This window comes from Gadus chalcogrammus, chromosome 22 (assembly GCF_026213295.1).
Source record: "Gadus chalcogrammus isolate NIFS_2021 chromosome 22, NIFS_Gcha_1.0, whole genome shotgun sequence".
In the NCBI taxonomy this organism is placed as follows: domain Eukaryota; kingdom Metazoa; phylum Chordata; class Actinopteri; order Gadiformes; family Gadidae; genus Gadus; species Gadus chalcogrammus.
Window position 1 is genome coordinate 6,013,350 of NC_079433.1, and position 25,699 is coordinate 6,039,048.

General features: G+C 45.1%; 3 protein-coding genes across 5 annotated transcripts; 1 reads left to right on the plus strand and 2 right to left on the minus strand.

Moving 5' to 3' along the window:
- The first annotated feature begins 3,280 nt into the window (after positions 1-3,280).
- Positions 3,281-11,401, plus strand: LOC130375790 (neurofilament heavy polypeptide-like). 2 transcript variants are annotated; one of them, XM_056582878.1, is made up of 4 exons: positions 3,281-3,765; positions 5,101-5,691; positions 9,609-9,665; positions 9,772-11,401. In XM_056582878.1, the coding sequence occupies exons 1-4, from the start codon at positions 3,678-3,680 to the stop codon at positions 9,783-9,785; spliced, it is 750 nt and encodes a 249-aa protein (XP_056438853.1). In that variant the 5' UTR covers positions 3,281-3,677; the 3' UTR covers positions 9,786-11,401. The 2 variants fall into 2 exon arrangements, with proteins under 2 accessions (XP_056438853.1, XP_056438851.1); XM_056582876.1 differs by having other exon boundaries at positions 3,282-3,765; positions 5,095-5,691; positions 9,772-11,400.
- Positions 11,402-11,594: 193 nt separating this feature from the next.
- rida (reactive intermediate imine deaminase A homolog) lies at positions 11,595-18,435 on the minus strand. Of its 2 annotated transcripts, none has more exons than XM_056582880.1 (6): positions 15,598-18,435; positions 14,703-14,808; positions 14,372-14,426; positions 14,202-14,270; positions 12,464-12,519; positions 11,595-11,747 (listed from the first exon to the last, which is right to left on the minus strand). In XM_056582880.1, exons 1-6 carry the CDS (start codon positions 15,660-15,662, stop codon positions 11,691-11,693), a joined length of 408 nt encoding a protein of 135 aa, XP_056438855.1. In that variant the 5' UTR covers positions 15,663-18,435; the 3' UTR covers positions 11,595-11,690. The 2 variants fall into 2 exon arrangements, with proteins under 2 accessions (XP_056438855.1, XP_056438854.1); XM_056582879.1 differs by lacking the exon at positions 15,598-18,435 and adding an exon at positions 15,294-15,442.
- A 43-nt stretch (positions 18,436-18,478) lies between these two features.
- stk3 (serine/threonine kinase 3 (STE20 homolog, yeast)) lies at positions 18,479-25,692 on the minus strand. The gene is made up of 11 exons (XM_056582804.1): positions 25,520-25,692; positions 24,858-24,938; positions 24,524-24,652; positions 24,033-24,147; positions 23,444-23,608; positions 22,805-22,972; positions 22,285-22,422; positions 21,371-21,496; positions 19,815-20,019; positions 19,114-19,307; positions 18,479-18,707 (listed from the first exon to the last, which is right to left on the minus strand). The coding sequence occupies exons 1-11, from the start codon at positions 25,540-25,542 to the stop codon at positions 18,549-18,551; spliced, it is 1,503 nt and encodes a 500-aa protein (XP_056438779.1). The 5' UTR covers positions 25,543-25,692; the 3' UTR covers positions 18,479-18,548.
- Positions 25,693-25,699: the final 7 nt, after the last annotated feature.

Sequence of the window (25,699 nt, forward strand, 5' to 3'; positions counted from 1 at the left end):
TGTGGGCGGCCGATCTCGCGATATTTCAGGAGTTGGGGTTTGGGGCATCAGCGTCCAGCTGCAGACCTCAGCTCACCTTTTTTAATAGGACCATGCCTCAGACCTGCAGCCTCAGGGGGAAATCAAATCACGGGGAAATCACGTATTTATTAAGGTGCAAAAATCACTTTATCGCACTTCCTTGGGGACACACATAACTTATTTATTTTGTTGGTATCTTTCAATGGTGTTATCGCAATCACACGAGAGGGTTTGCTTTTTCGTCATTAATGACGCATGACATCAGTAGGTGCGTTTCCATCCCCCTGATTTTATGCGAACTTTGAAGTATCGAATCAGTAAACGGTGATGGAAACACAAAAATTCGCAAAAAGGTTTATCCGCTCGCTTGAGGTGGTTTTTGAGAAATGCGAAAGAGAGTAAATTCGCAAAATGGGAGATGGAAACACAATTTTCGAAACAGCTGTGACGTAGCAAACTTGGAACACACAGGACTGACTTTTTTGCGAACTTTCTAAAGATTCGCATCACCTTTGAGATGGAAACGCAGCTACTGATGCTGGCTTTCGGAACCCGGTACAATAAATACGAATAAAGACAAATTTCTCACAAATTAAATCCTCTATTTTTAGTTATAGGCCTATCTCAATTTGCCTGGGAATACAATGGATCTGTTCTGACTATTAGAACAAGGTCTAAAGCCGAGCGGTTTAAAGGTCTAGTCGACCAATCAGGTGGCTCGGTCGAAAATTCCTGCGGAACGGAAGTGGACAGCGTCTACCCTTCCGGTTGCTGGCGTTCCCGTATTGTGCTCCCCCTCAAACTCGGAAACTAGGCAGTATGGCGAGTTTTGAAGAGGACTTTGACGGCGCTGTAAAGTTGGCATGTTTGGCTCTTTCCGTCGAAAATTGCAAAGAACTGCAAAAGATTTGCTTACAGCATTTGCTGAGGAAGAAAGATATTCTATTTTGCATGGACACCGCTGCTGCTTCCCGGGCTTAGCCCCGCCCTAGACGATTGTGATTGGTTTAAAGAAATAAAAACAGGCCCGCCCAGTTTCCCCACGGATAGACGGCTCGAGGTAGCGTGGCTCCAGACCATTCTACTTGCTGTAGTTTGGTCTGGCTTTGCGAGACTAGGCCTGCCTTAACCTGCCATTGGGCCCTGGTGCTGAGAGGTTTCGTAGGCTTTAGAGGTTTCGTAGGTATTACAATGAAAATGTGTAAATGCCATGTGTCTAGAGTGCAAAACGTATCAGTGTTACTTTCTGAGCCACATAACATCACAATATTTATATTAGCAGATTATAGATGACCAAATAATTGAAGGATAGACAAGGTGATTATAAAACCATGTTGCATGAAAGTTTGATTGAACTCCAAATTACCAAAAGAAAACATGATCCGGTCTGCAGGAACACAAACCACCTGATAACAGCATATTAACAAGTAGGAGGTTCTTCTTTTGCCTCGGTGGGCCTTGGGAATCCATCACACACGTACACACACACACACACACACACACACACACACACACACACACACACACACACACACACACACACACACACACACACTCACACACTCACACACTCACACACATTTCACAACTTCAGCCATACGTTCAGCATGTTTCCAATTAGAAAATCCCACAATGCCAAATGGTGATCGTCCTACACTGCGGCCGAAAATATGCATGCAAAGCAAAACACAGTACCTTTGGATGGTGAATAGCACAGCCGATCTCTGGCCAGATACTCCCATTGCAGAGCTTCTGCTGGAAGTAAGCCCTTGAGATGAATCTTCTCTGATTTTTGTACTGACGTTCTGAGGAAGAGATGTCAGATTGTTTGTTCTGGCACAATTCTGGTCCCATTTTCGCCCAGTAGACAGATACCTGTTCATCCATCGTGTTACCCCAGCAACACGCGTCAGTGCTACAGGGGTCGTCTGATCCACATGACTGAGGTGATGGTGTTCCTGCTGTGTGCTCATCCTTTTCTGCCTCTTCTCCATGGCGAGCAGGAGAACAGACAGACGTGTTTCCCTCTGAGCAGGCCCTGCAGCTCTCTCGTTGATGAGCTTAACTTGCCTTCTTCATTTACAGGTCTAAAAAAATCCAGTCAGCTTCAGGATTTTTTCAATAATTCTTTATCCCGAATCTCCTCCTCACCTTTGCAGTCTTCGTTTTTGCGCGCCACTCTCACTCTCTTTTCTTTACAGACATTTTGCTAGCAAGCCACGACAACCGTCACGCCTCTTATTTGAATAGATTTGAATCACAAGCCAACATGTTCCTCTACATTGTGATAGGCTGTTGTGTCATGGTGCCTGGTAAATTGGGAAGCCACAAAAATGTATATACAGCAGATGTGATGGGCAGAAAATTCGACAATTTACAAAGCAATGTTATTTTTTTTTGTATATTCTTGGCTCATGATTGGCCTCTGATCTTTGTAGGCCCTAAGAAAGGGGCCTACACCGATCGGGGGCATACCATGAGCCAATATTAAAAAATAATTATATACATATATTATACGTGCAGCTCATAGACCCCTTATTGTCGTAGGGCCTGGGGCTTCAGCCCAGGTAAGCCAAGGCGGCCTTGGGTATAGTCTCACATATCAGAATTAGATGATATTTAAAATCTAAGACGATTGTGGTAGACTATCTCTGATCCAGGGGAACTGGTCGTTTGACATTCTTTCGCTACGTATTTTTTTTATTTTTTTCGACCAATCATGTTGTGGGCAAGGATCTGTAGGTTCAAATCCTTATGGTGGACTAGCCACTGTAGAAATCCCCTTTTTCTACTTTATTCAGTAAAATATATCTCTACTTTATTCAGTAAAATATATCTTGCAACTAAACAATGTTCTGCTGTAACGGACTGCTATACATAAGATTACCTGAGTAGCCTAATACATGTGTATCAACGAACCAAGAGTAGGCTACACACCATGCATACAATATTATTATGCATGGTACATTAGCAAACTAGGGTGACAATTTGCAAAAGAGAAGTACGACTCAAAACACATTTATTCAGGCCTAAATATCTATACAATCTATCTATTTTTTCTTGGTTTACATTTGCGTTTTATTCTTATTCTTTTAAAAAGAAAAATAAGCCTCATTATTCATCGTCTATATGTCATGTATTTCTGTTTGCACCGTTTTGTTATATATGTTTATAAATTATGAAGATTTAAATGAGACCCTTAAGGCCGTCTCTCCTGCCCGGAGGACTCTGGTTGGTAAGGGGAACGGGGGCGGCGGTTCACTTTCTCCGCTCCGCCCAGCTGAATCAAATATGGATCCACGTCCCATTCTCCTGGACACAAACTCCTAGTTCAAAACCATATGTTTCCACTTGCGTCGGTGACAGGTCAGGGAGGAAAGACCTCGGACCTAAGTGGACCGATTGCCACGACTTGAAATTGTAAACCGCAGTCACCGTTGGAACAAAACCCGTCTATTTGTTGTTTGAACCATGCGCCACTACGCGCCTTATTATCGGAATTTTGCGTTGGTACTCTAACTCCAAAGGATTGGCTGGACTGGTTGCATGAGATAACGCTGACATAAACTACATGCAGGTTATTCACCAGAGCACCGTCATCATAAGTACTTCAAACCTTTAAGTTGAAACATCCGTGCTTATGTGCAAACGACAGAATGGGATGCTCAAGTTCTCAAACAAGTGCAATGGATCCGAATCGACCGGCCGCTAAACACGAAGAGAGCAACGGAGCGAGCACCACAGGTACGTTTATTATTTCAACAGCAATGCCTGTATCACGTCTCCCATCTCTTTCTTCTATATCCTATTTATAACATGTAGGCTCCTGCATGAACAATCCCGGTATGGTAGAAATACATTCAAACAATTATTAACTATACGAGTTCATCCTGAATTATGCGGTTGATAAGACGAGACAGTCCAGGACACATTCACTGTCATATTAAGCAGATTAGGACCCGTGTTACATTAGTACATAACGTGTTTATATCTTCCCCAGCAAGAGAGGGTTTTTATAACTGGTACTAAAGTCAGAATCCTTATTGACTCAAGTGCAGAACAACAGAAGAACATCTATTTGTTAATAGTTTAACTCTGGCGCCTATGCCCTGTCATTGCCAGGGAGAAGGACAGTGGTATGCAGGGGGGATTTGGTGACAGTCTAAGGTTTCAAAAAGGAAATAGGCCTACTGAATCGATCCGCACTGGACCCTTCATTGTAGTATGTGTAAGATGAAGTTTAGGGCTACTGTAAGCACTAGTTTGAAGGTAAAGCAAAATACGTAGGTTTTTATATATTGGGCTTCTTCTTTTTGAACCAATTGAACTACAGAAAAAAACAGAAAAAACAAAGTTCAGGAAGAGAAACAGTTGCTTACAGTTATTTATTTATCTCGTTTAAGGTGGTGTGTAGTTTATACAGGACATAAACCAACACTTAACTTCTTTCTTATCAATATCAAATATTGTCTTATCCAATATAATATTATAATCAGGTAACTTCCCTTTTCCATTTAGGAGGATTTATTCCTGCCACTAACCCTCATTTGAATAAGGATAATGCTCATCATGAAAATACATTTATCTATAGATATCTGACCAAAGTAATATATTCCATGCAAATTAAAGGGATATATAAAACAGTTATAAACTGTGGCTCCAGGGCCAACTTTAGGCAGGCAATGTTAGTCTGCAATAATTCATAGGTATGCCTAATCATTAACTCTTTCTGGTTGCATTTATTTGTCAACTGAGCAGAAAAAAGTTGCTTAGTAACATATGGCCCTCCCCTCACTCAAGACTAAAGGTAGCAGCCCTACTGACAAACTTTGGGTATGAGGAAGTAGGAAATTATATAAGAAAGCTCCTTAAACTAAATACAAATGTTTTCCCATTGGATTCTGCGTCACAAATCTTTCATAATTTCGTACCTTCAAAAGCATTGAATCCTCAAATGTTGTGACAGGTTGTCCAAGGTGTGACCGTTTTACATAGATTGTTGCCTTGCAACAATTCATTCTCATGTGTCCTCTCATCCCTCTGTCTTCCACACTGCCCCGCCCACCTTGGAAGGAGCAGCCAATGAGAAGGGTCCGACGGCCGAGGACAGCGAGACCATCCCTGACCAGACACCCGTCGGGGAGGGCGGGGCTAAACCAGACGACCCCCCAGCTGCGGCCCCAGCTGCGACCCCAGCTGCGGCCCAGCCTGAAGAGGGGGCCGAAGTGGTAGGAGAGGCAGCGGCCCCCACCCCGGTGGTGAGGGTGGTCTCTGGAGAGGCTTCTCCTGCAGCTCCAGCGGAGGCAGCTAGCCCCGCGGAGGCCGCTAGCCTAGCTGAGGAAGCTAGCTCCACAGAGGCCGCTAGTTCCACAGAGGCAGCTAGCCCCGCGGAGGCCGCTAGCTCTGCAGAGGCAGCTAGCCCCGCGGAGGCCGCTAGCTCCGCAGAGGCAGCTAGCCCCGCGGAGGCCGCTAGCTCCGCAGAGGCAGCTAGCCCCGCGGAGGCCGCTAGCTCCACAGAGGCCGCTAGCTCCACAGAGGCAGCTAGCTCACCAGAGGCAGCTAGCTCCGCGGAGGCCACTAGCTCTGCAAAGGCCGCTAGTCCCGCAGAGCCCTCGGAGGCAGTGGCCCCAGAAGCAGCCGCAGCAGCAGCAGCAGCAGCAGCAGCTCAAGGTAAACGTCAGTGCAGTGAAGCAGCACGAAAAGGAAAACAGTGAAACTGGAATGATGACCTAAGTGGAGTAGAGGATCAGGGATACAGGGAGCTCTGAAGGTCAGATGGCATAATCTTCTGCCTGTTTCACTTGCAAATTTCCCATTTGACTATTGTATTACTCAACTCTCCTGACCCTACTTATTAAACTCTGCTCTTACACAGCGGAATCGGTGGTGAGCACGCACACCATTACTAGTTTAAATTAGGACATGGCGTGAATTAACCAGCGCTGTGTACGTTTTCGTCTCACAAATCATCGTTTAGATTCCTCTTTAAAGTCTGATGGCACGCGAGCCGACATCTTGGGTACGTGTCGTTTCACTTTGTTATGCTTCTAATTTCTTTCAGCCAATCAGGTGGCTGGATACAGAGATCTGTAAGCGCTTAATAGGCGAGCATACGCTGTGTAGACTGGCCACGTTAGAATCACACGTTTCGTGTGATTCTTTAAAACATTTGACTTATTTACTTAGTCTACCCTAAGACCTCCAGGTACTGGGTATTAGTGGTACCGTTGTATTACATACAAATACAATACATACATTCATGTTGAATCTTAGGGGTTTATTTTTTTCATTTGCCGAAAAACAAAATAAAGCACTGTATTTAATAGAGGAGTATCGGTAATTATGAGAAACAAGCCAGAGTGATCTAGATTTTGAAAGTATCCGACCGGAAAGATTCCGACCCTCTCTTTAGGCCTCCACACATGACTAGCTTGTGGAAGACTCCGGTCATGCACAAAGGTAGCCGGTTAGGTAAGCCGGTAGGTAAACAGGCAGTCCAAACATGTCATTCGGTCCAATTTAATTATATGACTTATGAGGCTTATTAGGCTTAGGCTTATTACTGGCCTGCCCAGCCACAGATACCAGAGTTTTCACTATTTTTTCGGAAAGATTTCTTTCGCGATGTTAAGAGAATTTCTACAAATTCGAGAAAATACTTAACCAACAGTTTAACCATATGTTGGTTTTGGGATTTCGTCGATTTCTACTCAAGGATAGGGAGAGCACCAATCGGATGTGCATGTCAATTATTGTAGTCTTTTTCCCAACTCCCTGAAGTCGGTAGGTATCTCCCGAATGATGCTCTACCTGGAGCAGAGGCCGCTGAGGAAGCCAACGTAAACATTTCATTGACCAGCCTTAACCTGAGCTGCAGGTTAAGAGAGAGAGAGAGAGAGAGAGAGAGAGAGAGAGAGAGAGAGAGAGAGAGAGAGAGAGAGAGAGAGAGAGAGAGAGAGAGAGAGAGAGAGAGAGAGAGAGAGAGAGAGAGAGAGAGAGAGAGAGAGAGAGAGAGCGAGCGCGAGCCCTGGTGAATTATGTCACCATATTTGGCTCTCCCCAGATCCCTCTCCCCGGTCCCCTTACAATGGCTGTAACCAGGTAGTATCCAACACACTCCTCTCTTTAAGGCTGTTAATGAACACACAGGGGGGTTGACACAGAATAATGTTTATAGGTCACATGACCCTGCGGAGAACAATGAGGACGGACCTCGTAATGGCCAATGGGTAAACCCCTCCCCTCCCGAACATCACACTGAGGTGAATGGATGTCCGTCTCTGAATGGATGGTCTGCCTTATTGTTATTCTGCTGGGACTTGTGTTCCATGATGGCATACATATGTTTGTGCTTGAGATTCAATTGTGGTTTGGTTAAGGAGGCTATGAGGGTGTTTTTTATTAAATGACCATTGACAGAAGTGCAACACCATTTTCCCCACATTTCCCCTAATTTGCTTCACTAAATCTCCAGTAGTTCTTAGCTTTGCCTTGAGCCCTCTCTCCATCTACCAGTACACACACACACACACACACAATGCATTGAGCATCCCATATATTTGATGTGCCTGTGTGCCTTTTCGGTTACCCTTGTTAGAGAAGAGAGAAACAGCATTTTCCATGCCAAACAACTTGACAGAACACAACTAAAGTTATAAAACACGACATATTATGACCCCACAGCTTATATAATGGCGCCCCCATCAGAGAGACATGTACACATCTATTTTGGTTGCTAGCCGTCTTCTTTCAGTTCTGCCCGACCATGTGACCCAGACATAATGACGTGTTAGGGCAGAAGGAGGGAACAGTGAAAGACCAATGACTGGAGCTCCTGACCGACAGCCACGGTCAGGAGACAGCTCTGTGGTTAGTGGTGAAACACTGCCAGGAACAGCTACACGACAGGGCGTAGAGCAGGACAGGCTAGCTAGTGGTTTAAAGGCAGAGACGGTTCTAGTTTGCAACCCCGTAAAATTGGCATCCTTGAGGCAATTTAACAACAAGTCACTTTGGATCAAAATCTGATGACTAATGATGTAATCATTATAGTTGTAAATAGCCTTAACAGACCGTATTGTCAGACCTTTTGACCCACCCTGGCCACATACTGTCGCGAAGTGATGTGCTAGCATATGGATACTCCTATTGGGCTAAATAAATGGATACAGGCTGCTCTTACATCCAACAGAGAATGATTCATAGAAGGGGAGAATGGTACAGCACACTAACCCAAGCCTTGCTGACCGCATTCATATTTCACTCTCTTGATAACTCTAGGCAGATGAGGGCTGAAACGTTAACAAGCTGCCTAACAATCATTCCATTGGTTCTATGGATACACTCGTTTCTTCTTCATGCAAACTACCAGATGGCCACAAGACGATGATGACCACGTTTACTTATCTTCTAGTTTGTTTAATTCAAATGAAAAAATGCCTTTGTTGTTGTCGAGGGATGATTAAGACGTTGCGTCACTGCGTGAGCAGGGAGTCGACACTCGATAGCGCATGATAGTGGATCCTAGTGTTTGACTCTCAGACCACAGGTACTGGGTTCGATGCCCGATGTCCACAGTTTAACCTGTAGGCGTCGCTGAGCAGGATACCCAACCCCTACCGGCTCCTTTATGACCTGTATTTGAATTCACTGCGAGTCTCTTTGGATTAACACCTTTCCTTATTGGCGAAATAGTTACACATAGGAATGCTGTAGTGGCTGTGGCTGTGGCTCCTTTCTGTTCATGGCCACTGGTCAGTGACATCAGACAGGAAATTCAGGCGATGATAAAATAGCTAAATGTAGGCTAATTGCTAATATTTGATGTGAACATCAAATAGTTGCTCATGTGGTGGTGAGTTAATTTGATGATTTGTAACCTGTGGAATTGTCCACTCAAACTTGAATGTGACATGTATGTCCCTATATTTATGTCCATAGCCGTTATCTCTCATCGAGTTCTACTGAATGTGTTTAATTCTCTCAGTATCCACAATAAAAGCCCTTTGGTCCTATGAAAACAACATTCCACTCTTGCTGGACCTCCAGTGGATCATGTCCACTATTTGCTACTGGGCATCGGAGACGTCTTGAATCCAGGTTGATTTTCTCTGTAGGTGATCTGCTTGGGGACAGACCTCAGGAAGTGGGAATCCTGCCAGCACTTTGTTGTCAGTGTGCGGCTATTACGGTGCAATCTGAGTCTTCGGAGAAACCAGAGCCCGCTAGCTCTAGCTAACGCTAAGACATGCACAGGGCCGCGGGCAGTGACAAACGATAGCATCGCCGCTAGCCCTGAGCCTGCCTGGGTTTCACAGCCAAATTTAGATCAAGTGTCACATCGCAGTATTGTTTTGGGTCAAAAGGGTTTGAGAGATGGACTTCGATAAGATATTTTGAAGTTAGTAATCCAGGGTTCTTTCGAGCAAATACATTTGATTGTTTTCCATTTTTATTGTTTTTTTATCGACATAAAAAATGAAGATTGTTTATTGTAATCGCCATTGTTCGCCTCACACTCTACATGAATTTAGTGCCTATGCCGTATCAATTTACATCTTTATAATTTACATATATTTTCTCTCCAGGAAGTGCTGAGGCCCCGGCCGCTAGCCAATCAGAGCCGAGTGTAGAGGAGACACCAGGTAAGCAGTGGTGTGCCGCATTAGACTCGTCCATAAGTCATGAGCTGCCCAGTTAATCATAAGATACCATTCAACCTTTCCCTCTCTTTGTCCCTGCTTCGTTTAGCACCCAGTGAGTGAAGGGCACCTAAGGTTGACGACCACAGCAAGGAATTCCAACGAGACCGTTCCACCACGTATTTCTGGGCAGATGTGTGGGTGCGTGTTGTGTGAATGTGTGTGTGAGTGGTCGGCTGTCTTAGTAAAGAGACATTGCTTTTGTTGCCAAGATGCGGACCCCGTGATCATTTCTTTCAGTCGGGGTTCTCTCCATCACCACTGTGCCTTTTATTTCCCTCTTCTGCTGACAGCGATGTACTGGCAGGGTACATATGTACTACAGAGCTGCACGGTCACTTACTCAAACCCTGTAGTGACCGAACCCAAACGGCCGCCATCTTGTAGCTTAGCGGACCTGACTTCTTAGTGTCTGCTTCCTGGTCGAAACCGGTCTGAACCAGTCAGACGCTAGTGCAACACAGTCTCCTCAATAATAAACAGCACTTAGTAGGTTTTTTCACTTTAAGAGAATGGAAGGACTTGGGACTTGATTCATGAATTGTTACTGCAATCTAAATTAACTATTGAAAAGGAGATCTCTGTGAAGATCATTTGGTAACACTTTACAATACCGTTGTGGTACTAGCCTTAAGTTAATGATGAACTATTCATAGACAAACCATGTATTTATGAGCCTTTAGTAAATGATGAAATAATAAAAATTAAACTAATCATTAACAATAATTAATATTCATTTTTTGATGATTGATACATGCTATTTTAAAAGGGACCCTATATTACCACCAGGTGTGATATTGATAGCCGTTACAAGACATGTTAGAATCGACCCCTCTAGTGACATATGGATCCATGGATAGATCAGCCTGCCAGTTGGTACAGTCACCCAGATAGGCTGGCAGGCTGATTTATCCATCACACATCTGGGTGGACACCTTTCCTCACATGGCCAGTAAGGGTTAAGCAACATCACACCTGGCACACCGTGGCAGTAGAATTGGAACCATAGCACTTATTAATCATCTACAAATGTATGTTAATGTTCTGTAAATGATTAGTTCATCCTTAACTCAAGGCTTATAAATGACTTGTGACTGAATGTTATTCTAAAGGGATGCCGATCATTTTGAGGTTTGAACAACGAAAACGCTTCAATCTCCTCTCCACTCCTCCGAGTGAATAAAGCCAAAATTGTTTAGGATTATACTATATATTATTTTATTTTTTTTGGCATCTGTCGCTTATTCTATGACCCCCCCAAAAAATAAGCTAATCATACAACGGACTAATGACACTGTATGCGTCTATACTTAACTTCCATGAGCTTAACCAAATCCTCCTTATTGCGCAATATGCATAAAACAAAGCCAAACTTTTCATAAGGTTTGTTCAACGGCTTCTGTAGTGTGGTTTGAAGTTTGGGTCTGAGGAAGCATGGAGACACATGAGGCGCTGCATCTCATCCAGGCCACCATGAGATAAGAGTGAGCATTCAAAGTCACTTTTATTTATGATTGTCGTGTTGTTCCGTGAGAAACGCAGTCAAATGTCACTTTACATGTCATAAATCACACCACGAAAGAGGCTGTGTCCAAAGACTCCCAATTAATCGCTATATATTTTCTCAAAATAAAGCGCTTTTTAAGCAGTACAAGCAAACAGTTTGTGACTTTTCTTTTTTATTTAAGAAAGGAAAAATGTGGCTTGTACCATTACATAAGTAGGCACAGCCAACCAAACAAGGTCCGGGGGTAGTCCAAATGACTGCACTGATGCTGGAGTTGGATGGGAATGCAATAACCACGTCATCAGGTGAGAACTGTGTATGTTATACCGTGTGTGTGTGTGTGTGTGTGTGTGTGTGTGTGTGTGTGTGTGTGTGTGTGTGTGTGTGTGTGTGTGTGTGTGTGTGTGTGTGTGTGTGTGTGTGTGTGTCTACTATAACTTGTGTATCAGGGGGCCGTCTAGTCATTGATCACTGATGGGTCCCGTTACCGCCACCGCTTCAATCTCCACAAGAGCACCCTGGAGAGAGAGGGAGAACGATTGGTTATAAAACCCGAAAGTGACAAGTAGACATTTCAAAAGGTCCCATGACATGCCATCAGGTGTGAGTGTGATCAGCCGTTACAAGCCGTTTAGAAAAATCTGGCTCTCATGACATCACAAGTGGGACCTAGATGTATGCTGGATAGATCAGTCTACCAGCCTACCCAGTGGACTGTAGCAAACGGTGCTCATCTATCTGTTACACATCTAGGCGGACACACCCACCAGATTCCCCGGGTCCTATGTTCCCCGCTTTGTATGTGACCGGGAAACATATACCCCTACCATTTCGTAGGATGGTAGGGGCAAGTACCGCCGTTTTCGCCTCTGATTCGCCTGCGATTGGTTAGAATGTCTCTCCTCCGATTGGTTATGGTTACTGTTAGGTTTAGGGTTAACCCTCACCCTAACCCTAACCATAACCCTAAACCTGACCCTAACCCTTTGCACCCGGGGAACATAGGACCTGGGGAACATAGGGATGACCCCCCTGGTGGCATGTCATGGGACCTTTAAGAGGTTAACAAAACTAAAACAAATCTTAATATCTTTGCAACAAGCAGGTAAGCCACCTGTCTGTCTGTCTGTCTGTCTGTCTGTCTGTCTGTCTGTCTGTCTGTCTGTGTCTGTCTGTCTGTGTCTGTGTCTGTGTCTGTGTCTGTGTCTGTGTGCGTGTGTGTGCGTGTGTTTACCCTGGGTAGAGCAGCGACCTGGTAGGCTGCTCTGGCAGGGAAGTGACTGGTGAAGACTGAGGAGGAATAACATAATGAGAGTAAGGTCAAACACAGCAGTTGGAAGAGTTTCACCGTAGGCATAAAAAACATAACGCTAAATGTACATGATACTAATATCAGAAGACTAAATGTGTCTTCTGATATTAAAATGGCAAAAATTAGCCAGAAAATATGATTAAAGCTCCTGAGCCCTCAGTTCACTAATGTTTGATGAACTTGGTGGTTCATAGTTCATAGTTGGGTCATATGTATGACCCAACTATACTCGTCCCTTCCCGTTACGGGGTCAGAGAGAGTTTCCGATTTTTTGCGTTTGTCTTTCCGAAGTTGTGGCGGCGGACGGCGGGGTCGGGAGGGCTGGAGGGCGGGTCGCTCGGCCGTCGTACGAGAGAGTGTGTGGGCAGGGGGGTTAACCGCGGAGAGGCCCTGGGGGGGGTTAGGTTACCTCTGTTTGACTGACAGGACGGTTTCCACTTACCAGTCACCGCGCCACCGTGGGCTCGGCTTACCGCCTGGGGCTTTGTGAGCCAAGAGGAAGTACGTGGACGGCACCGGCTTGGGGGTGGGGGGGGGCTGACCTGCGTTTACTGCGGCCTGTGTACGTATCGTTTTCGGCGATGGAAACAGACAGGTTTAGCTGAAAGCCATTCAAAAGACGGGCGTGTCGGTATAATGAATTGTGAAACGGTTGAGCCGATAATTGGTTACAGAGGAATGGCGATGGGATTCGCCCTAGCAGGTCATTGTTTTTGTTCTTTTGTTTCGTCAACCTAGTCAACCTAGACAAACACGCAGCTCACCTGGAGGAGAAACGGGTCATTTCTTCCCGTATTGTAAGGCAGCTTGTTCCAATCAGGAGAACATCGCTTAGGTTTTTCGTATTAGAAGGTGTCAACACGTTTTAAATATGGTATTTTCCATTTGATGGATGCTTTTATCCAAAGGGTCCTGCAAGACCCTGAGTGCTCTCGTTCTCAGCATGGGTCGGCCCCCAGCGGAAATCAAACTCCCAACCTCGGCAGTGCCATGCATCACAGAACTCACTTTAACAACACCACACAAGACAAACAAAGAGGCTATTATCAATATACTGTATACATGAGGTCCAGGGTTAGATTATACGCAGAGAATGGGTCAGGTTAGCCTTTAAATTTAAGTTTAAATGATTATTATCAAGACTCGGATCAGACAGAAGAATTGGTCTGGCTCACTCTAGACCAGAGACTGAATGTCCGCTTGACCGGACATCTATAATAACAAGGCCATGGCGTCTCTTAACATCAGAAGACTTCCTGGTTGAGGCACTCCCTCATGTGGTGAGGAGACACACACACACACACACACACACACACACACACACACACACACACACACACACACACACACACACACACACACACACACACACACACACACACACACACACACACACACACACACGTCCCTGTCGTTTGTTTCCTTGGGCACCACATTGCAGATGGTCTACCAAGGCCAGTGAGGGGGAACCCAGCTGCCAAATACCTTAGCATTTCCATGGAGTTCAGCAGCTGAGATATAAGTGGACCATTCCATGTTGTGGCTGTAACTCCAAGGCATTCGTAACACGTAGATTAGAGTGTGTGTGTGTGTGTGTGTGTGTGTGTGTGTGTGTGTGTGTGTGTGTGTGTGTGTGTGTGTGTGTTGGGTTTGGACTCACAGGTCTTATAGACTTCGTTGACGGCGTTGAAGTCATTAATGTCCGCCAGCAACACGGTGGTCTTACACACTGAAACAGATACATGATGGTTTCGGATAGTGATAACTTTTATCTTGAAATACAATGGGAATTCAAGAAGAAGAGAAGGAAGGCAAAGCAAAGCCTATTACCGTTGTTGTAGTCACATTCAGCAGTCTTGAGGATCTCTCCCATGTTGGTGAGTGCCTGGTAAAAACAGACATTTCGAACACACGTCAACTCTATGTTCCTGTACTTCGTGAATTTACCCTAATGTGTACTTTAAAGTGGTTGAGATTTGAAGACACCACATTAAACTCAATTTACTTGAGTTACTCTCGTCACAGTACCCTTTAAAAAATGTTAACCAAGATGTATTGACGTCAGCTCTACTCAGTCCATCCATCCATCCATCCATCCATCCATCCATCCATCCATCCATCCATCCATCCATCCATCCATCCATCCATCAGCCCGTCCTACCTGCTTGGCCTGGGCCTGGACTCCTCCCTCCACCAGCTGACCAGAGACCGTGTCGAGTCCAATCTGACCGGAGATGTACATGGTTCTACCAACCACCACCGCCTGGCTGGGGAAAACGGAGCACAACAGATGCATGCGATGGGACCGAACGTACAGAGACGTGGTTGACCCGCTTTGACCTGATGACATTTCTTTATTTTTTATTTATAATTTATTTTTATTTCAGGACATTCCAGAGCTGCGTAATATTAATCGATTTTGGTTTGGTTCGGTTTCACTTGGAGATAAGAGGAATTTGGACGAACGGGCTTCCACCTTCTACACACAACCGGCCGCCGATTGGTTATCAGGTCCCCGCCCCTAATGTATTCAATTTATGAATGGCGTCAAATCAAGCCTGCATAGAACCTTTTCTAAGGTCCATGCATAGAACACAAACAAACTTGTCAATTATGTCATTTTAGTTAGTTACAAGGGTTAACGTGTTCTTCATATGTGTACAATCAAATTCCGGACTGAATGCCACCGTATCCCTGCTATAAAGTAACACAAAACGCAATTTAAACAAAGAAGCATGTTGAACAGAACTACCTGTAGATGCCCTGTCTGACAGGTGCTTTTGGAGTGTATGGGATCTGACGACGGATTGCTTCCATGATAGTAGGTCTACTGCTCTACTCAAAACTCAACCCTCGTGTGAGTCCCGGTCAAATGAGACTACTCCCAAGTTGCTCAACATTTGACCCTCAAAAGGGTTATGTAGGTTATTGTAATACCATGATCCGCCCCCAGGTCGATTTGGTGTTTAACCAAATCATTAGTCGCTCTGCAGCCAAGGTAGCCTATGAGCGCATGTTAGTATACACATAGAGATACCTAACATATGTTGTCTTACCTGTATGGTCCGATGGCCGCCGGGGCCGAGTCGGTAGAAAGGAACCTTCTAAGCACGATAGACATTGCGCAAAATACTTTTCAGTAGTTTACCGAGGAGGAGTGGGAATTTAAATTCAGAGCAGATTAATATTTGTGTCTTTACCGTAATGTCTTACACCAAAGAGCCAGCATTATTTAAAGGCGGTTTGCTATGGTTTATTTAAAAGTGACAAATCTACACAAAGTAAAGGCATTACGTTGAGGGAATAGGCCTACTAGTTGTTGGTTTAGTGACATTAAAGGTAAACAACACTACGTCTAAACATAAAGTACATTTCTGCAAAGGGGATCTATAGTGGGAGTACGGTAACGAGTCTTCCCTCTGATGGTTGCACAAGACAATTGATTTACTAATCCTTTGTGACAAATCAACCGTCATGTCACATGAATGCAAGAAAGAACACGTATAGCGACCACTGCCTTTATACCTTTATTACTTTCGACAAAACATAAAGAAAATATAAATTAAGTTCAAACATATGGTTACATTCCACTCTCCACCCAAATGTACAAACTACATTGAAGATATTGTGAAATACACACGTCTAAATTATACTTGGATTAAATGTTGCAGAATTTGCGGATTGCAAACCCTTTATTTTTAAACTGCTAAAATCATTGTAATTGTTTGCACTTGTTAAAAACTGACAAAAGGCAGCTTTGAATAAATACTAGCCTACCATACTTGCCAAGTTGCCAGTATAGGCACTTTCTTGCTTTCTTCCTTTCTATATAATTCCTCTAAAGCAAAACATCATCATAACCATGACCCCCATCATAACCGTCAGAAACATGCAACGTCACAAACTAGCAAGAAACACGGCCAAACATTCCCTCTGATAAATTGTCAAATAAAAGCCAATGTGTTAGCGAGTATTTTTTTAACTAGTGCTTCAAAAAGTAAAGAAAGAAAAGCCGGTTTGAAAATATAAAATACAGTATTCCAAACTGCCAATACGTTGAAGACTTCAGAATGTGTTGAAAGGATGAGATGTCAACTATATTCAACGAACATTGGTTGACATGAACTCCAAATACAATCTAGCAGTTAATGAAAAGATATGCAGAAAGTCTTAAAAGATGATTACATTAAACGGGCATGCATGTCTAAATGTTTTTGTGTGTTCCCCCCAGTGAGATGTGACATGAATTGAGCAATTTGTGAAATCACTTCAGGCTTCAATTGTAGTTCTTGCTAAAACTAAAAATGGCAACACACCAAATCTTTAGTTCAAGATAGAAATACAAATAAAATTAGCAGAAAAGAAGTTGGATCTAGTCAGGCCATTTTAAAACCATCAACTGAAACCATGACGAAGCATGAGTTTATAGTGGCACTTGTATGTCGAATGGTCGAAGAGTATTTTCAACACTTGTTTTCCGACATAGTTCACTCAATCTACGTTCCCGTGCGTTGACCTCAGGGTTCGATCGCTTTGTAAACATGCATCTTTTTTTAAGGGGAGGAGGCCACCATTTTGAAAGAGCCCTTGAATAAATCAAAAGAGTAGAAGAAAATAATCAAGTATGACCAGAATGATGGAGGAATGTGAATGTCTTGTGAAAGGTAAATCAGCGAGATACTGATCCATCCAAAGAAAAATAAATAATGGAAAAAGATAAATAATTGTATACACAAAAAAAAGATTGTTTAGCATGAAAGGAAAACCAAAATCACACATGAGACTTAATGTGCACTTTATAAAGTATGCATTATGAGGCTAACGAGAAGGTGGTTTATCATTTCACATATCAAATCAAAAAAAAAAATCACAAAGGATTAAGCTGAAATGTTAAAATATCATGGCCCATGAACCACTCCAGACCTAGACCTATGAGGTCTGGGACCTCTCCCTCCTTCCAGATCATTCCAACCCATTTCCACCGACATTCCGGCTTTCCCAATAGATTACATCATATGAAAACCAGCCAGCGAAGACGCTTTATCGTCCGATCTCTCCAACTCGGATCACATCACTTCCTCCTTTTGAAAACCCGCTTTCAACCACATTTTTAGGCATTCTTCTTCATCATCATCCTCTTCATGATTGTCTTTGGTCATAGGCGAAGCTCCACAGCTTGTTTTAGGGACACACTAAATTCTTTTACATATTTTTACATCAAAAAGCAGCAGATTAGACGCCTGGTAGTTTTGTCAGCTTGGCCGCTTAACCTTCCTGCTGATGTTTCCAGAAAGGGAGGAATGCAATCAATTAGTCTATTAACATTCTCCACCTCGCACAAGTTAAATAACGCAGTGATAAAGTTACGACTCTGCCACGTTATTTCTCCTTCATTAGGTTTTGTTTTAAGTGGCTCCAGGATTAACAACAACAAAAAAAATAAAAATAAAGATCCAAGCATTTAATTGAGTGGCGAGATCCTGTGCTGGCTGTAGTGGGAGCTGATATAAAACAATAAAACAACGACTATCCTGGAGTGTTGGTGGCGGTACACAAAGTCAGAGACTCCACGAGAAGCAAAGTAGCGAGGCCCACGCGTGTACATGACGTGCGGGCTGTAACATTGAGAAGAAAAGGGACAAACGACCTCGCGATCCCCCTCGAGCCGTGCCCACCGTCCGCTCTGTCCTCGGCGGGAGTGTACCTCGGCGGCCCTGCGCTGGTGATCGTAGCTCCAGCGGCTGCGACTTAGCGATCGTAGCTCAAGCTAGCCACCCGTTCCCGTGCGGATCCAGAACGATCGCAGAGACGAACGCGCCATTGTTTCTCAAGAGTCTTGCTGTGGGAAAACGATCCCGTTCGTGCCAAAATAAGATTGTCCGAGCGGGGTGATTGTTGGAGGGGGGGGGGGGGGGGGGGAGGGGGGGGTTGAGGGGGGGAGGAGGAGGAGGGACGTACAGGCTACCAAAGGTCGGACCGCGAAGGGGGAGGGTGGGGGGAGAGTCGCTCAGAAGTTCTGCTGCCGCCGCTTCTTGGCGTCCATGGCGTCCAGGATGGGCTGGCGCTTGGCGGTGTAGCGCTGGCGCAGCTCCTCGATCTCCCGCTCCATCATGGGGTCGAGCGCCGTCAGACGCATCTGCAGCTCATCAAACTCCAGGTTCTTCAACTGAGGGCCCAGTATGGAGAAGAGGAGCAGAGAGAGGTTATGGCACATGAGGGAGGGAAGCTCAGGGCGCAGGGCTAGGGTCGGACAGGGGGGTGAGACACGTAAGCAGATCGAGCTCCTGATTGGCTTAGAAGCCAGGCCTGTGTTTGGACTGAGAATCAGATCAGAGGACCGGTTTGTAAGTCACCGAGATATATATCCAATTTATTAAACTGGATAATTTTAAGACAATTATAATATGTATTCCTTCTATTAAACCCTGTAGGGAAATATTAGAAGGATTATAATATTCTGGCAAAAAAAAAAATACTAATAACAACAACAACCGCATTGTAACTAATATGACAAAGAGCAGGTATGAGGGCCCATGAAGCGCCATCTCAGAACCGGGTCAGCCGTAACTCACAAAGTCGAAGTCGCCGTCCTGGGGCACCTTCCAGTTGTCGGGGAAGACGCTCTTGGCCTGGATGTGGTAGGCGGGCTGCTCCTGGGGCTGGTTGTGGTTGTACTTCTGCTGCTGCTGCGCCGCCTTGTTGGAGTCCTGCTTGTCAAAGTAGTCCATGAAGGACGGCCGCATGGGCTGCGTGGACGTGGGGTGCCCTGACGGGACGAGGGGGGACGGGGGAGGGGGGGGAGACAAAGCCGTTAGTGGGAAATCGATTCACGTCGACTTATTAGAAAAAATACGTTATACACAGAAGTGATCGGCCATGACATTTTTTCCGCAAAGAATACACAATCATTCACTCGAGGCGTTGACGTCTTTCGAAACCGAATGTAGTCAATCCATTATGGTTCAGCAGGAATTAATAACTAAATTAATAAAGATTAAATTTGTAGCCGTTTTTCCAAGGGGCATCATCAAGGGGCACCGAGGCATAAACCAGCGCAAAATAGAACGCAAGTTCAGAGCGCAAAACAGAACACAAGTTCAGAGCGCAAAACAGAACACAAGTTCGTGGTCTGGTTCTCAGGCTGGGCAATTCGCCAGTCCAATTTTTAAAAATGACTTCAAAGATCAAATCTCCCCCTAAACCTGGACCTCCACACCTCCCTGGACCCCCGAAGGAAAATCCCCCCCCCACTAACTCAACACAGAGCACTCACTCCTCATGGACCTCTGGTCCTCCTCCTCCTCCTCCTCTTCGTCACTGTTGATGACCATGGTGCCCAGGTCCAGCTCGCACATGGTGCTGCCGTGTTCGATCATGGTCTGGGCCCCGTCGCTCATGGTGCCCGTGGCCCTCATGGTGCCGGGCCCCTCGGGGCCGGACTTCACCATGGTGTGGGAGTCCACCTCCGTCTCCTCGTCCTGAGAGGAAACACAATGCTTCGTTATTCATGGAGAGCGGTAGACTGGGTACCCCCCCCCCCCCCCCCCCCCTCGCCCTGCAGAAGGGTCTGGAGAAGAGCAATACAATTCTTTCTGCTTCCGATCACCAAGCTGGCTTTTTCCCCCTGGCGCGCTATTGGCTGGTTCAACAGCATGACGACAGGGGAAGTGACTGGAGGCAGGCAATCGCGTTACAGGGTATCTGCAGGTTTCAGCAAGTCAAATTTAAGACTTCTTAAGACCTTTTTAATACCACCTTGAATGAAATTCAAGACCTAAAACACACGATGGTGGGGGGGGATCCCGGTGTATTATAACCCAAGCATAGCATGTGTGTCACTCAATGAGACTCATTCACCTACCCATTGTCGCAGACTAGCTGGCAAGCCCGCAGATAATCGTTTATGCAGCTATCAAGAAAGAAGCCTCTCTACATGTCCTTCCTGAAAAGTCCCACGAGAAAAATAAAAAAATAAAAAGTCCTGCCCCGACTAATTTAAGACCTTGTTTTACAGTATTTAAGACCAGCATATGACATTTGTAACGAATTCAAGACTTTTCAAGGCATTAAATTTAGAAACATGAATTTTAGACTTTTTAAGACTTTTTAAGGATGCGCGGACACCAGTCAGTTGAACTAGGCCCGGTGACCAGGCCTCTGGTGCTGAAGGAAATGACGGCGGCTTCCCCGGGCCAAGGCAGGCTAGGAGAGCAGGCCTCAGCGGGCCAAACTAGAGTTTAAAGAGGACGCGTTAAACGGCTGTTTGACTCTTATTTTGGCAGTTATGGTCCTCTAAAAATAGGGGTTTCAGTCACAGTTTACACTCATATTTACGCTCATCGAGAAGAAGTCAATAGATTATTGAAAATAAATATGTTATAAATGTTGTTCAGTTATGGCTTGGTATGATTACCAATTCCCAAATAGTGTTGCTTTGTGCATTCCATCATATGTTTTACACCGCTTCTCCCTGGCCTTCTTGCAGTAATAAGTAGTAACCACTCCAGTTTTTCCCCAATGAAGCATCCGATCACATCTCCCTCCAACCTAACATCCTGTTTTACTTGGAAAAAGCCAAAACCATCATAACCGACTGAGGAACTCATCAGAACCATCATAAGCTCTGACTCATCGTTCCTCTTAAAAACCACCGCGACCAAAGCAGTGTGAACATCAGGCATTTTCCACCGGACTTGTTACTCCGTCTCCTTATACCAGAAGTAGGAGGGAAGGAGGTAGGAGTATTCCCTAAAAAGAAAACGGCCAACCCTCCGATCACGGTGTGTGTGAATGTGTCGCGGGGTGTGTTGTGCGGTGTGTGTGTGTTACCGAGTTGTCCTCCTCCTCTTCCAGCTCTCTCTGCTGCTCCTGCTGCCTCTTGGCCTTCATCTCCATGGCCTCGGTGATCAGGTCTCTCAGGATGCCCACCGGCTTGGCCTGGCTGATGAAAGCATGCTGCAAAGCACACACACACACACACACACACACACACACACACACACACACACACACACACACACACACACACACACACACACACACACACACACACACACACACACACACACACACACACACACACAAACGTGAATAAAGAAACAACATCATGAAGTTCAGAGCAGTTCAACAACACGGATTGTGGTTCAACACTCTCAAGGTGTCACTACTGGGATCCCCAAAAGACGGACAAATGCACCATTGTGTGTAAACACATCATAATCATTTCTATCAGTATTTAGAAATACTCCGTCAGTTGGAAAAAGCCCAGGTCACCCAGTCAGTCACTGAAGGATTGAGTGAAGGAGTGAGTGAATGAGTGCAGGAGTGAAGGAGTGGGTGAAGGAGTGAGTGAAGGAGTGAGTCAGTGAGTGAAGGAATGAAGGAGTGAAGGAGTGAGTGAAGGAATGAAGGAGTGAAGGAGTGAGTCAGTGAGTGAAGGAATGAAGGAGTGAGTGAAGGAATGAAGGAGTGTAGGAGTGAGTCAGTGAGTGAAGGAATGGAGGAGTGAAGGAGTGAGTGAAGGAATGAAGGAGTGAAGGAGTGAGTCAGTGAGTGAAGGAATGAAGGAGTGAGTGAAGGAATGAAGGAGTGTAGGAGTGAGTCAGTGAGTGAAGGAATGAAGGAGTGAAGGAGTGAGTGAAGGAATGAAGGAGTGAAGGAGTGAGTCAGTGAGTGAAGGAGTGAAGGAGTGAGTCAGTGACTGAAGGAGTGAAGGAGTGAAGGAGTGAAGGAGTGTGTGTTACCTGCAGCAGCTGCGTGGCGGTGGCCCTCTGCTCCGGGTTCTTCACCAGGCACTTCTTCACAAAGTCTGTGAAGTCGTCCGTCCAGAGCTCCGGCTTCCTGAAGGTCGGGGGCGGGTTGGTGGGGATCATGAAGATGGCCTGCGAGGGGTCAAAGGTCACAGTTGAAAGAAAGGCAAAAAAACAACAACAACAATCGGTTGACAGCGCTGCAACGGCTGCTACTTTGTCATGTTTACATCATCACTACGATTTACCTGCGTTGTAACAATAATTCAATGCTAGGCAGACTCACCCTTGCCATGTCATGAGGCTTTCGTTGAACAGAAGGACCATTCACCGGAAAACAACCGCGACATAACGGATAATAAACCAATTACACCAATCACCCAAAAGACAACTCCAGTTACCCTGAGTCACCAACCACTTCCTGTTCCCACTTGTGAGCTTGTGAGCTGGTTCTCCCCCCCCCCCCTCCCCCCCACCCCCACGGTGAATCACGGTGCATCACGGGTGGACTCACCCTCATGGGGTGAATGTCTGCGTACGGGGGCTTGCCCTCCGCCATCTCGATGGACGTGATGCCCAGGGACCAGATGTCCGCCACGCAGTTGTAGCCGATCTCCTGGATGACCTCCGGAGCCATCCAGAACGGGGTCCCGATCACGGTGTTGCGCTTAGCCATGGTGTCCTGTACAGACGCACACACACACACACAGTCATTTTCCACAAAGTCCACACCTCCTCTATAAATACCAATGTAACTATCATACATGATCTTAATATAAATAACATACATTATCTTGATATAGCTGACACTCATCATTAGATGCCAAGTGCTGTATTGATCTCAGACTGGATGTGAGGAATGTGGGCATCAAGTACAGGCAATGACGATATAAATATCCCCCCCCCCCCCCCCCTCCCCCAAGTCTAGTCAAGGTTTATTGCCCTTAATCACAGCTACAGTCTCAAAGGGCTTTACAGGCCATATATATGTTTAATATCCCCCACTGATGATATCCCCCAAAGGGCAAGGAATAACTCCCTCAACTATCAGGAAATAACCCTTGAGAAGGAGCGCAGACTGGGGCCTCCCTCCTCCCAGAGATGGACAGCAGTGCGATGGTGCCGTGGTTGAGCAACATGGTAGTGGTGTTACCGTGAGCTGTCCGGCGACCCCGAAGTCGGCCAGCTTGGCGTGCCCCTCGGTGTTGAGCAGGATGTTGCCGGCCTTGATGTCCCGGTGGATCTTCCTCATGAAGTGCAGGTACTCCAGCCCCTTCAGGGTGGACTTCAGGATGGTGGCGATCTCGTCCTCCGTTAGCTGAGCGATCATCAAATGGGGGCAGCGTGTGGGGTGTCAATTAGGGGTGAGAGATACGCTAACCTCACAGAAGTCTCGTGATGAGCATCTTCCATGATTCTGGATAGATTCACAATAGATTGTCTATTAATTGTCCTCTTGTCTAGCATTTGGCTTTGTGTGTTTTCATTATTGCAATCTGTTGATATTACTTATTAACATAAAAATGACATTATCTGAAGCACACTAGTTATTGGATACATGCACATCAACTAATTAAAAAAAACCAATTGCCCACACACACAATAAAAAAAAGGTGTGTGTGTGTGTGTGTGTGTGTGTGTGTGTGTGTGTGTGTGTGTGTGTGTGTGTGTGTGTGTGTGTGTGTGTGTGTGTGTGTGTGTGTGTGTGTGTGTGTGTGTGTGTGTGTGTGTGTGTGACCAACCGTTTTGTTGCGCAGCCTGATGATGTCAGACACAGAGCCTGCTCCACAGTATTCCATGACGATCCACAGGTCTGTGTTCTTAAAGTAACTTCCATAATACTTCACCACATATGGACTGGAGGGAAGTGGCAGAAAAACACAATTAGGTGGTGTAGCAAGAACTGACCAAGTTCCCTTTAGCACTTCAAACTGAAGAACTGAGAATAACCTTTAATTGTGAAAGCTGTCTACTCTAAAGGATTTGTTGTTTGCGTCAGACACCAATAAATGCAACATTTTTAATACATCATTCAAGCAGTGAAAATGAAAATCGTACAAAAATGAACATTCCCTTCACACTTTTCGTGGAACCATATCACACTCAAAATAATAACAACATGATTTTTTTTAACAGATCATCCTAGAAAACACTATTACACGATGGGATAATGTAGCAACTTATTTGTTGACTTGCAAGAGAGAGTAAGGGCATTGAAGCAGGGCCTTCCTACCTGTCACACTGTTGCATTATGGAGATCTCCTTAATGATCTCCTGCAGGTCCGACTCCACAGGGACCTGCTTGATGGCCACCACCTGGCCCGACTCCTTGTGTATGGCCTTATACACACTCCCATAGGAGCTACAGAGACAGGAAACTCAATTTTAAAAAGCAGTGCATGGGCATACATTCACCCAAATACCTTTTGTTAGCAAAACGACATGATGACCATTACAATACCAATCAAGAACACATAAGAAGCTTCACAGTGATTGGTTATGTGAGGCTGACACAAGCGTTATAAACATTTGTCGTAAACAATTGGATCTATAAATGACAAGCTTACCCTTCACCAAGTTTCTCCAAGACATCAAACACCTCCTCCGGTTGTTTGGTCAGACTGTCTTCACTGAGCTTTTTCAGCTTGCTGTGAAGTGGATACAAAGTGGTACACAAGTAAGAAAGTGAACTCCCCAACATATTAGCCCAAAATAGGAATTATAAAGTCATTGTATTATATGAAATGAGTGTCAAGCAATTATGACCAATACTAAATCACAACCTCATAAAAGGAACCTACTGTAACAAACTCAGATCATACAGATCTGCTGATAAAGGCAGAATCAGCTTCACTGACCAAAGAGGAGTGATGCGTGGCAACGAGTAGGAATACTTCTTACATTGCAGCCAGTGCAACATTTTAGCAGTCCAAAAATTGAAAAAGTTGATCACCCATTGGAAAATACCCTAACTTCTATTAGCCTGACAGCTATGGATACATCCATGATGTCTGTACCAGGATAAACCTGCTGTCAAGGCTCCTCAACACACTAATGTCAACACAAGAAAAACACAATTGAGGAAACGAAGGAACAATTAAAGTAGTTGCGAATAATTTAATCATCAATAACCAACTAGGCTAAATAATGTTGAGAGACAGCTAAGCTAACGAACGCTAGTTTATGTCAGAATCTGCCTTGGTTTGACGCTGGATCAAAGTGTACACACCTTTTAGGCGCAGTCTGCTCCATGGTTTAGGGGTTCAAAGAGGACACACGTCGCTGTGAATGTTTCCAAATCGGACAGATAAAGTTAGTGTTTAGGATCTGCTCATTATTTTATGTGCCTGTCGCTGGGAAACTGTGTGGGTCCAGCTGGGGAATGGCAAGGCATGGCGCCCTCTCGTGG